This window comes from Schistocerca americana, chromosome 7, assembly GCF_021461395.2.
Source record: "Schistocerca americana isolate TAMUIC-IGC-003095 chromosome 7, iqSchAmer2.1, whole genome shotgun sequence".
NCBI lineage: Eukaryota > Metazoa > Arthropoda > Insecta > Orthoptera > Acrididae > Schistocerca > Schistocerca americana.
The window spans coordinates 551,864,243-551,877,616 of NC_060125.1; the positions used below are offsets into that span (position 1 = coordinate 551,864,243).

Sequence of the window (13,374 nt, forward strand, 5' to 3'; positions counted from 1 at the left end):
GTTGTTTGACAGAGAACGGAAAATGTGAAAATCTGAGGGTGCAAGATCAGGGGAATAAGGTTGGTCATAGGTTGGTCACGAATGACCTCTCAGCCCAGCTCCTGTATATATAGAGAGAGAGAGAGAGAGAGAGTGTGTGTGTGTGTGTGTGTGGTTTTTTTTTTTTTTTTTTTTTTTTTTTTTTTTTTTTTTTTTTTTGCAGTCCAGCAGAATGTGGGCAAGTGTTATCATGGAGTAGCATCGCTTCATGCAGTCTTCCTGCTTGTTGTTCTTGGAGTGTGTCTGGGAGACACCTTAGTTGGTAACAATAAATGTCAACAGTGATGGTTACACTTGGGGTAACACAATTTGTAGTACAACACACCGTCGCTGTTCCATGAGATGCATAACATCATCTTTTGTGGATGTTTGGAGGGCTTTGTAGAGGGAGTTGCTGCTTGTGTTTGGACTCAACCATTCCATTCTTTTTCTTATGTTAGCACAAACACACTATTTCTCATCGCCAGCAATGATATGGGATAGCAGTAGTTGGTGTTATTCACAAGCCAGTTAGATGATGAGTGAGCAGAGGTGCACATATGACCACCCACTCGTTTTTGTGATTTTGGCTTGAAGCATGTGGTACCGATACACCCTATTCTTGAATCTTCCCCCTTGCAAGCGAATGTCACACAGTGGTGGAATGGTCACAGATCATCATAATTGCCAGTTCTCAGTTACACTGAAGTGGATTATTGTGAACTAGTGTGTTTAAACGATCTTCATCAAACTCCGTAGGTCTTCCTAAATGTGGAGAGTCGCTAATGTCAAAACAATCCTCCTTAAAATGAGAAAACCATTTTCTTGCCATGCCCTGCTCAGTGACATTACCCCATATATGGCGCAAATGTTTCTGGCCGCCTCTATTGATCTCAAAAAAGAATAATATCTTGGCAATGTTCTGATTTCTCCACTTGGCACTCCATTTTCTAGTGTCACAGCTCACCATACGCCATCTCCAGATGACAAAAATACAGTATGTAAACTCAAAAACAGTGAACTACGAATAAAAGATGGCATCAATAATTAAACTTAGCAGTCAGAATACCAACACACGAAACAAAATTACTACGAACTTATGTACCAACCTAATAAATAAAAAAACTGAAGATGTGTTGTTCAATTTAAATGCTCTTAAACAGAACAATAAGTCAGTAAAATTTCTTGGTTTTCATATTTATGAAAGACTTATATGGGATACTCTTACAAGTAAGCTATGCAACCTGTTGAATGGTGCGAAAATAATATTTAAATGACAGTGAAGGCTGTTAGATGTACTGAGGGACTTGCACCATAATAACCTTGCTGGAATTAGTTTCATGAACTAGTCGATACTAAGGAAAATGTAAATCAATTTAATCTTGGAACTCGGTACATCACCATCACATTAGAAATGCACATGCAGTTGACATGATGGACAACAGATTAGTAAAAATCCACCACACCTATAAACATTTTGGCATTTTTTTTTTTTTAAGCAATCTCCCACCCTTACAGTATGTGTGAATAAATTTAAAAATAAAACTGGAAAATGGTTTAAGAGTGAAGAATACCATGCACTGAAAGAATCTCATGACAAAATAATAAGAGCTTTGCTTTTATGAGATAATAAAATGCAGTATTACACAATACACAATTTTAAACAAATCCGTATGTAATGTGCAGAGTCTAGCATCCAAACGTAATGTATTACTCCAACTGTATTCATTTATTATTATAAATATACCAAAGTGATGTGTAAAGTCTAATGTATAAAGTATTTTTGTAATTGTGGTTGTGTTTAAACTTTGATGTCACTGACTTCTCAACAATGCTCAAAGGTGAAGAAATCTGTTGTGTTCCTTAATGTCTCTCTGTGGCCTGGATGGTGTAACGAACAATGACCCAGTTGGTATTGGCAGATGAGCAAGCAAGAAATCCTTGTTGAAGCTGTAGCAAATGATTGGAGAAAACAGACTTCTGACAGTGTTGTATCACTGCCTTGGGGCTGGGAATAATGGATGTGGATATGTTTGTCTTTGCAGGACATTATGTCTGGCCATTGCAGCCACCTCTTTGATGCTTTGAGTAGGATGTTTTTCAGAGCTTCAGCTGGTAGATCCTTGGCCTGTCAGAAAATCTAAACAGAGGTCTCAAAACAGTTGTCGTTGGATTTGTAGCTGTACTAATGCATTGTGGTTGGAAATCACAGACTGTTGACCAGACATAGTTAATGTACTGGTGACTGAATAACGATGTATCCATGGTCTAGGGGAACAGTCTTTGTTTCGTAATCATAACGTCCTCAGTCCTGGGTTCAAGACATGCCTCTGCTTAAATTTTGAATAAAAGTCATCAGCAATGATGGCCAGACATCCGGTATAAGAAGTCTCTCTCATTCTGACAACAGTCTTTTCATCAGAGGAGCAGACAGAGTTTCAGGGAACTCTCTTGCCCTTGTGGTGGGAAATTGAGCCTAAAATGCGGAATAATCAGCAGTGATCAATGGCATGGGGATGCAGAAGGCAATGGAAACCACTGCATTAAAGACACATAACATGTATTCACAAGACATGTGGCTTATACTTAAAAGTATCATGTTAATCTCTCCATTGGCAAAAGTTCCAGACTAGTCCCCCATTTATATCTACAGGAGGGGACTGCCAAGGGGGGAAGTGACCATGAGGAAAAGCTTGAATAACCAATTAAAAGATAACATTTCATGAGACGAGGTGTGGAATATCAGAAGTTTGAATGTGGTAGGGAAGCTAGAAAATCTGAAAAGGAAATGGTAAGACTCAGTCTAGGCATAGTGGGGGGTCAGTTAAATGATTTGGGAAGAAGACAAGGATTTCTGGTTACATGAGTACAGGGTAATATGGTATAACAGGAGTAGGATTCATTATGAACAGGAAGTTAGGACAGAGAATGAGTTACTGCAGACAGTTCAGTGATAGGGCTGTCCTCATCAGAATCAACAGCAGATGAACACCGACATCAATAGTTCAGCTATACATGCAGACATCTCAAGCAGAAGATGAAGAGGTAGGGAAGGTATATGAGGATATTGAACAGGTAATTCAATAAGTGAACAGAGGTGAAAATATAATAGTCATGAGGGATTCAAATATGGTTGTATGGGAAGGAGGAGAAGAAAGGATTACAGGAGAATATGGGCTTAGTTGTAGGAATGAGAGAGGAGAAAGACTTACTGAGTTCTGCAATAAATGTCATATGGTAATAATGAACACACTGTTCAAGAACCACAAGAGGAGGATGTATACTTGAAAAAACCCAGGAGGTAGAGGAAGATTTCAGTTTGATTACATCATGATCACACAAAGGCTGTAAGGTGTATCCAGGACCAGATATAGACTCAGTTCACAATTTAGTAGTGATGAGTCATAGGATAAAATTTAGAGACTATAATCAATGTGCAAAGAAGTGGGATATGGAAGTATTAAGGAATGAAGAGGTAGGCTTGAACTTCTCTGAGGCTACCGATACTGTTATAATGAGTAGCTCAGTGGGTGGTTCAGTTGAAGAGGAATGGACATTTCTAAAAAGAGCAATTGCAGAAGCTGGAGGAAAAAACATTGGTGCAGGAAGGGTAAGTGTGGAGGAAGCATGGCTAACAGAAGAAATACTTCAGTTTATTGATGAAAGAAGAAAGTACAAAAACGTTAAAGGGAAATTCAGGAAAGCAGAAATACAGGTCACTTAGGAATGAAATAAATAGGAAGTATGGGAAAGCTAGGGTGAATTGGCTACATGAAAAATGTGTAGAAATTGAAAAAGAAATAATTGTTGGAAGGACTGACTAAACATATAGAAAATTCAGAACAACTTGAGGTGAAATTAAAACAAGGGCAGTAACATTTAGGAGTGAAAGGAGATTTCTACTGTTAAATTCAGAGAAGAAAGGGGATAGGTGAAGAGTACATTGAGGGCTTGTATGATGGGAAGACTTTCCTGAAGATGTGATAGAAGAAGAAACATGAGTCGATAGGGAAGAGATAAGGGATCCAGTATTAGAGTCATAATTTATAAGAGATTTGGAAGAACTAAATCAAATAAGGCAGAAGGGATTGATAACATTCCATTGGAATTTCGAAAATTTTGGGGGGAAGTGGCAATGAAGCAATGATTCGCATCAGTGTATAGGCTGTATGAGACTGGTGATACACCGTCAGACTTTTGGAAAAATATCTTCCACACAATTTAAAGATTCACCAGTGACATTGCTATCCTCAGTGAAAGTGAAGAAGAATTACAGGCTCTGTTGAATGGCATCTAATGAGTACAGAATATCGATTGATTGTTAATCAGAGAAAGACGAAAGTAACGAAAAGTAGCAGAAATGAGAAGAGCGAGAAACTTAACATCATAATTGGCGGTCACGAAGTACATGAAGTTAAGGAATTCTGCTACCTAGCAGCAAGATAATCAATGACGGACAGAGCAATTAGGACATAAAAAGCTCTAACCTGCGGTGGAAAACTGGTAAAAATGGTATTCCTGGTCATGAGAAGTCTATGAGTATCAAACGTAGGTTTTAATTTGAGGAATAAATTACTGAGAATGTACGTTTGCAGCACGGTATTGTATGGCAGTGACACACAGATAGGGAAAAACAGAAGAGAATAGAAGCATTTGAGATGTGGGCTCATAAGGAAAGTTAAGCACCAGGATCCAACCTATGGTGGAAAACTGAAATGATTGTTACACCTGACAGAGCAAAAGGCTGCTGCAGTGCACTGTACTTCTTAAGTTGCATCCACGCCAGAGTGCCTTGTGCAAACATGTGGTGCAAAGCAGTGCAGAATGGACTAAAGAGTTCATAACTACACAGCAGTGTTCCAGTGTGTATGTGCACTTGTGAATGGAATTTCTAGGCTCTGTAAATGAATAAGTAGTCCAGTTTCAGTGTATGAGTTTGAGCTAGTGACAAGGTTTTTGAAGTATAGATTATGGGTTAGTGTAACCCACATGTTGGTGCAGCACTAAACCAAGGCTGTCTGGAGAAGCATCTGCTGCATATTTAGGATGCACAGGGAAGAAATAAGTAGGGCACACAACTCAGAACAGTCAACATTTACAAGTGTTATGTTGTGTTTACACAGCTCTGTTAATAGAATGGAAATTGTGGGAACATTCAGGTTGAACCATCAGAAGTAATTAAGGTTTGCCAGCTCCAAATGCAGTGTGTGTGTGTTGTGGGGTTCAGAGAGTTGTTTAATGGTCTGCAGGTGTGACTCCATGCCAGTTTTTCACAGAACATGTCCGCGGCTCGTGGTCTCGCGGTAGCGTTCTCGCTTCCCGAGCACGAGGTCCCGGGTTCGATTCCCGGCGGGGTCAGGGAATTTTTCCTGCCTCGAGATGACTGGGTGGTGTTGTGTCGTCATCATCATCATCATCATCATTCATCCCCATTACGGTCGGAGGAAGGCAATGGCAAACCACCTCCACTAGGACCTTGCCTAGTAAGGCGGTGCTGGTCTCCCGCGTCGCTCCCCTACGCTCTGTAAAGAAGTATGGGACTCATCATCATCATCATCATCATCATCATCATCATGGTTCCAGTAAGACTTTGCATGTGCCTCAGCTATTCCAAAGTGGCAAAACTCATGCTGTCAGTGGCTCTGGCTCCATGTCTATGACGAAGAAAGAGAAAGCGGGGGGAAGGGAGGGAGGGAGAGAGAGAGAGAGAGAGAGAGAGAGAGAGAGAGAGAAATGAATTATGCTCACTGGCTTCCCAGTATCCCAGAAATTATCTCCAAACATTTATGATAAAGGCAGTGTTTTTGACACACAAGGAATTTGAACCAGAACATCAGATGATCAGTGCAGAGTTAAACTGAGGTTGTTTTGAAATTGTTTCTGCTATGTTGTGTTTTTGGATAAAATTGTCGACAAATGGAAAGTGTTGCACAGAACTGCCCTTCTGCATGTGGAAATTCTTGGTTGCAGTGACCACTGCTCTTGAACATTGAACATTATTCTTGTATGTCAGATGTAGAGACTACTTTTTGCTCTGTTTCCCCAAAAGGCAAAGAAAGTCACAGAAAGGAAATGTCTTGCAGATTATAGTAGTATTTTGAAATGTAAATTAAATTTATTTCTCCTTTGTAATTCCTTCTGTAACCCAGGTATTTGTATGAGTTGGTCAATTCCAACAGTGACTCATTGATATAATAGTCATAGGATATAACATTTTTTTTTGTTTTGTTAAGTGCACAATCTTCCATTTCTGAACATTTAAAGCAAGTTGCCAATCTTTGCACCACTTTCAAATCTTTTCAAGATCTGAATGAATATTCATGCAACTTCTTTCGGACAATACGTCTTTATAGATAACTGCATCATCTGCGGAAAATCTGCAGTTACTATTAATATTGTCCACAAGGTCATTAATATGCAACATGAACAGCAAGGGGGTCCCAACACTCTTCACTGGAGCAGTGTGTTGGGACACTTGCTGTTCATATTGTATGCTAATAACCTTGTGGACAATATTAATGTCAGATCTTGATAAGTAAAGTATAAATTATTTAAATGTATCTTTTTTAATAAATGTGTGCAATTGTCATAAAATTTATCATGAATAAGACATATTATCTAGAATATGCAGCTAACAAACCAACAGGTAGCAATCCCTTTGTGGAAGAATCTTGTGAAAAGAAAATTATTATAATTAATCTGTAAATAAAGTAAATTTCATCAAATTTGATGTACTATTCTCAGTAGGTAATTGAACATATGCTAATGATGAGTTGTTCAAACAATTTCCATGATAGTGACAAAGCTGTAATAAATTAGAAAATCTAATATTTGCATGAGGAGGGTCTTATTGACCGCTTTTCTAATTAATATTTCTTTCTGTTCAGTGAAAACTTATTCCGGACTATGACAGACCTCGTGGTTTCTGAGGGCTATGCTGCACTAGGATATGAATTTATAAACATTGATGACTGCTGGTTGGAGAAAGAGAGGAGTTTGAGTGGACAGCTTGTTCCTGATCGTAGCCGCTTTCCAAGTGGACTTCATGATCTTTCAGACTATGTAAGTATATAATTTTAAACTGTAAATCTACTGTAGATAAATTCTACTTCTAAATCTTGCAGGGGAAATTTATCTTCCCTTTCTTTAGCTTTAGCATATGGTACACACACAGACACACACACACACACACACACACACACACACACACACACACACACACCTGTGAACCTGTGCATCTACATTGTGCAGGCTGCTAGACACATAATGCTGGAGCTGCAGTTCACCAGATGGACTGAGGACAGGGGCTGTGTCAGAGGGGTTGGCTAGAGGGAGACAGTGGGGGCGGAGCAGGAAGAGGGGGTTGGGGACACATAGCTTGTAGCTCAGAGCAAGATGAGAGGTGTGAAAAATAGGAGTAGTGATAGGTGCGTGGGCTAGACATGTGAGACACAGGTACCAAAGTCAGTGAGCTGCAGCATGCCGATTGGAAGGGAGTGACAGGACAGAGGGACTGAAACTGTTGAGTAGAGGACATGGGTACTGTGGATTAGCAGAAGTTAAGGCCAGGAGGACTACAGGAGTGGTCCCGTTTACTCCTAAATATTCTCATCTCATCTGTTGTTGTTTCTGACTTCTGTAATATCACGAGAAAACACGTGAAAAAGTGTAGAAATGTCTAAAATGTAGATTTTGTGTAGCCATTGTCTAATCATTTTTTACTTACTACAATTTTAGTTTGTAGAAGTTGAGAGTGATTATCACAATTCTGAAAATTTTCTCAAAGGACAATTTGTTGTATCACACTTACTTTTCAGCCATGTGTTATATTTTCCTGTGGCTGTAATCAATGTACACGACCAAATGGATACAAGAACTTTTGGGTTTCTTCTTGTAAAGAAAGACCCTGTACAGGTAATGTGTTTGTAATTTGTTCAGGAGGCACAAGTAAATTTCTTTAAATTTTGTCGATGATTATTGGTGGGGAAGATATCACATTGTTACTTATGTGAAAAATAGATGAAAGTTCATTTTCATTCATAATTTTTGTGACATGTTCTTCTGGTTGAATGCAATAGAGGAGTGACAGCGGTGAAGGCAACCAGAAACATTTTCGCTGTGTGTGGGGATAATGCCATTGGAAAGAGCATGACAAGAAAATGGTTTTCTCATTTTGAGGAAGATCGTTTTGACACTAGTGGCTCTCAATGTTCAGGAAGATCTCTGGGGTTTGAAGATCGTTTAAATGCATTAATCTACAATGTTCTACATCCTTGTACTTAGGAATTGGCAAAAGTGATCATTCCAGCATTTTATGACTTTAGCATGCAGTGGAGAAGGTACAAAAATGTATGGGTATTGCATGCTCTAAACCAAAATCACAAGGATCAGCAGGTGGCCATATGTTCATTTCTGCTTGCAAATCACCAATTGGCTCTTGAGCAACACTAACCATTCCTATCCTGTATTGTTACTGGTAACAAGAAGTGGTGTTTTTATGCTAACATAAGAAAAAGAAAGGAATGGTTGAGCACAAACAGTGCAGCAACTCCCTGTACAATGGCCTGTATGCATCCACAAAAGGTAATGTTAGGCTTCTGGTGGAACAGTGACAGTGTAGTGTACTGCAAATTGCTTCCCCGAGGTGCAACCATCACTGCTGACCTTTATTGTCAACAACTGAGACATCTTGCAGATGCAGTCGAAGACCAATGACCAGGAAGACTGTGTGAAGTGATGCTACTCCGTGATAACGTCTGCCCACATTCTCCTAGACTGACAAAACACAGTATACAGGAGTTGGGTTGGGAACTCATTTCATACCATCATTATTCACATGATCTTGCACTCTCAGCTTATCACCCTTTCCAATATCTATTGAACAATCTTCAAGGAACTTCCTTGCCGGATGAAAATGCACTCTGAACATGGGTCAACGAGTACTTCGCCTCGAAACCACATACAGTCATAGAATCAAAAACTTACCCCGTCATTGGCACAGACTGTAGTAGATAGTGAGGGAGAGTATATTATTAATGACTAGAGTCTCTGTTATGTTTATCTATCGTGTTTATTAAACTTACAGAAAAATGCTATAAACTTATGCACCAACCCTATATTTACAGCCCTAGTGGCTAATTTTAAGATTTTTACATGCTTTTTTCATTAATATTAACTTTTTCTTTCCACTGGTCCTATTAAATGTAAACAGGTTAGCCAGTGATGGTTTTCCACCTGTTCACATTTGTAAAATTGTAGCTCTCTGCAGATTTCATGGGTTAGTCATATGCTGCACATGTGTATTAATTTTGGGACTGTCTTTATTAAGGAAAAAATAGTTATGTAAGGTCACAAATATAATTGTAGCTTATGGAAATGTTACATTTATTTAGCTTGTTTTCTGGAAAAAAGACGTTTTCCTTTTAATTTCTATAGTAAATGAAACTGAATACTGTGCAAAAATAATTGTAATAAATGTCAGTTATGTGCCCTGCACTTCGTTGTAATCACCATGAGAACCAGTTAGAACAAGCACATAAAAATATTATTTTAGTGCTGATTTAATTTCTTGACAACTAAGCTGTTTACGCCCAATGTACTACAAGCATAAGCATTAATGAAAAACCAATGTAAAACACCTGAAGATTTGCCCCAAAGGCCCCAAAAGTGTCGTGAATTTTCTGTATGTTGGTAGCTTGATAAATTTCTCTCTCTCTCTCTCTCTCTCTCTCTCTCTCTCTCTCTCGCTCGCTCACTCAATACAGAATTTTATTCCATTCTTTACCTACAGAATTTACTGCCAGGGATTTCATTAATCAGCACTGCATTGTCAGGGGCTCTTCACTCTTTATGGCTAGCCTCAAATGAACTGTCCACACTAGCATCATGGGAGGTCATATTTCGTGGACCTCAACAGAAGCCTGATCGTTTAATTAATTTGGATCCCTGTCTCAAGACCAGTGATTCAGATTAGTGGAAATGAGTGTTTGGTATCAAACAACATAGTTAGCTTTTGCTGTCTCACTATTAACCCATTGGCATACAATTCTTTTTATTGACATCGTGACACAGCAGTAAACTTATTTTTCAGTGTTTTCCTCATTTTTACAACAATGTAGTATAAGCTATATTAAAGCATTCTATTTATTGCAGCTCTCTATTACACTGTTGTCGGAATGTTATAAAGCTTAAAACATTTACCTATGTGTAGACAAATCTTGCACTCGTCCCCCCTGCGGGTCCAGGGGTTAGAATAGGCCTGAGGTATTCCTGCCTGTCGTAAGTGGTGACTAGAAGGAGTCTCACATGTTTAGGCCTTTATGTGATGGTCCCCTGTAGGGTTTGACCTCCATTTTTCAAAATTTATTTGAAGAGCAAGCCAATTGGGAAAGGGTGCCTTACATGGTGCATAGTGTCCATCATGTGCTGAGACCTGTCACATCCTTCATTGACGTGAGTCTGCACTTCCACTCATTCTTCAGCTGCTGGGTGAGGTCACCCTCTTGGGTGAGTTTTCCTCCGTCCTCTGTGTAGTATCAGTTTCTGCACTGTCGATGATAATGGACTTCTTAGCTCGTTTGTGCCTGATATCCAGCACGATAGCCAGTCCGTTGTGTTAGGGCCGCCATGTACCCTGTTGGTTGTAGCCCCCTGACCACACAGGGATTGCTCTGCTGATGCCTGTGCCGTTAACTCCCCACATATGCCAAGGAGTAGATCCCTGTCATCCTGGGGCATCAGGACTCCCAGCAATGGCCATCCTGCCAGGTGGCCTTTGCTGCGGCTGGATAGTGCCCGTGGGGAGGGCCGCTGGTCCGAGTGGTGGTATCAGGGCGGATGACACACCATGAAGTGTAACACGTCATCTCTTGCTGGTGGTCAAACATCGCCAGTCTCTAAGCGATCAAGGTCTAACTTCAATGCTAAGAAATACAACCCCAAATAGTACCCCCCACCCCTCCCGCCCAGCCACACCATGGGAGGAACGCCAGGTTAAGGATGGCAGCGAAGTTTATTCACCCAGGTACCTCGTATGTACAAGAGTTGATGGGGAAATCTTTCTTGTCAATGAAACCTCAGTTTTTTGTGGAGCATTTGGAGGACTAGTTTGGAGAGGTGGAGGGCTTGTCCAAAATGCGCTCAGGGTCGGTCTTGACCAAAACAGCATACTCTGCCCAGTCACAGGCACTACTCGCCTGTGACAAGCTGGGGGATGTTTCTGTTTCCATCACGCCCCATAAGAGCTTAAGTATGTTCCAGGGTATCATATTTCACAGGGATTTTCTTTCTCGGTCTGGCAATGAGCTGTGCGCCAATTTATAGCAGTGAGATGTCCATTTCCTCCGGCGCGTCCACTAGGGTCCAAGAGACAATCACGTTGCCACCGGTGCCTTCATCTTGGCCTTCGAGGGTGACACATTACCTGAGAAGATCAAGGTGATGGTCTAACGCTGTGATGTAAAGCCTTATATCCCTCCCCCAATGAGGTGCTTTTAAGTGCTGGAAGTTCGGCCATATGTCTTCCTGCTGTTCTTCCAGCATCACCTGTCAGGATTTTGGACGTCCTTCACATCGCAACACTCCCTGTGCCCCGTTTCCCATCTGTGTCAACTGCGGAGAGCACCATTCACCTTGCTCGCCAGACTGCAGGATTCTCCAGAAAGAAAGAAAAGTAATGGCGTACAAGACCATGGACCGACTGACGTACACTGACGCTAAGAGAAAATATGAGAGGCTATATTCTGTGCATGTGACGTCAACCTATGCTGCCGCTAGGACAGCGGTTCTGCCATCTTCCGTTCCGCTGCATACAGTTGGCTCTAAGAGCTGTCAGACCCCACCTGCCCCCTTGATTTTGGGGGGGGGGGGGGAGGCACTTCCCCCCCTGTTGCTCCTGCACAACCTACTTCAGGAGCAACACCCCCCCCCCCCCCCTCCCCCCCCAACCATCGGGGATGCCAGTACGTCAGTCCCCACTTCTCAGCTGGAGAAGCGTATGTCTTCTTCGGCTCCTCTCACCAGGAAAGGATCCCTTGGGTCACTCCCTTCCCAGGTTTCTACCAGTGGCAAAGCTGACACCTGCCAGTGGCTGAAGCAACCACAGGTAGCTGGTTGTAGGGCTTCACGGTCCTCCTCAGTCCCTGAGACTGAATCAGTGAAGCCCTCCCAGCTGGTCAAACCTAAGGAGCAGCAAGAGAAACCTAAAAAAAAAAGACCCCAAAGAACCAAGGTACTGTGGTGGCACCCACACTACCACTACCTGCAAGCTCTGTGTCTGAGGATGAGGTGGAGATTCTGTCATCCGCTGAGGACCTAGATCTCGCTGGGCCCTCAGACACAGTGGATGTCGATCACACTGGTACCCATCTGGTGGCCGCAGGTGACCCTGAGGCGTAGACTGCCTCAATGAGTGTTTCATGCCTTCCCAGTCTCCTGATCACATAATCCTCCAGTGGAATTGCGGCAGTTTTCTCCACCATCTGGCTGAGCTACGGCAACTTTTAAGCTTTACAACTGCGTTCTGCATTGTCCTACAGGAAACCTGGTTCCCAGCAATGCGGACCCCTGCATTCCTAAGCTATATGGGATATTACAGGAACCGTAGCAACTAGTATCGTGTGTCATGTGGAGTTTGCGTCTATGTCCTGAACTCAGTATGTAGTGAACCTGTGCCCCTCCAAACCCCTCTTGAAGCTGTGGCTGTCAGGATGAGGACGACACAGGAAATAACTGTCTACAATGTATATCTTCCTCCAGATGGTGCAGTATCTCTGAACGTATTGGCTACACTGATTGATCAGCTCCCTAAACCTTTCCTTCTTTTGGGAGATTTTAACACGCATAACCCCTTGTCGGGCGGCGCCCTGCTTTAAATTTACTGTCACAACTCGACCTCTGCCTCTTAAATGCAGGTGCCCCCACACATTTCAGTGTGGCACATGGCACTTCCTCAGCCATTGATCTCTCGGTTTGCAGTCCAGGCCTTCTCCCATCTATCCACTAGAGAGCACATGATGATCCGTGTGGTAGTGACCTCTGCCCCATCTTCCTGTCACTCTCCCAGCGTCATGCCCATGGACGCCTACCTAGATGGGCCTTAAACAAGGCAGACTGGGAAGCCTTCACCTCTGCTGTCGTCACTGAATCTCCCCCACATGGTTCCATCGATGTCACTACAACTATCGTTTCTGCAGCCGAAAACGCTCTCTCTCGTTATTTAGGGTGCCCCTGGCTAAAGACAGTCCCTTGGTGGTCACTGGAAGCCGCTGAGGCAACTAAAGAGCTTCGGCGAGCTCTACAGCGACATAAGCAGCACCCTTCCCTAGAGCACCTAATAGCCTTTAAGCGGCTCTGTGC

The 13,374-nt window shown here is 42.0% G+C and overlaps 1 protein-coding gene across 1 annotated transcript in view; it reads left to right on the forward strand.

The window, feature by feature from the left end:
• Positions 1-13,374, forward strand: part of LOC124621874 (alpha-N-acetylgalactosaminidase-like) — a 93,163-nt gene that overhangs the window by 34,362 nt on the left and 45,427 nt on the right. The window contains 1 exon segment of the mRNA XM_047147339.1: positions 6,906-7,080. Coding sequence (XP_047003295.1) covers positions 6,906-7,080 — 175 coding nt within the window.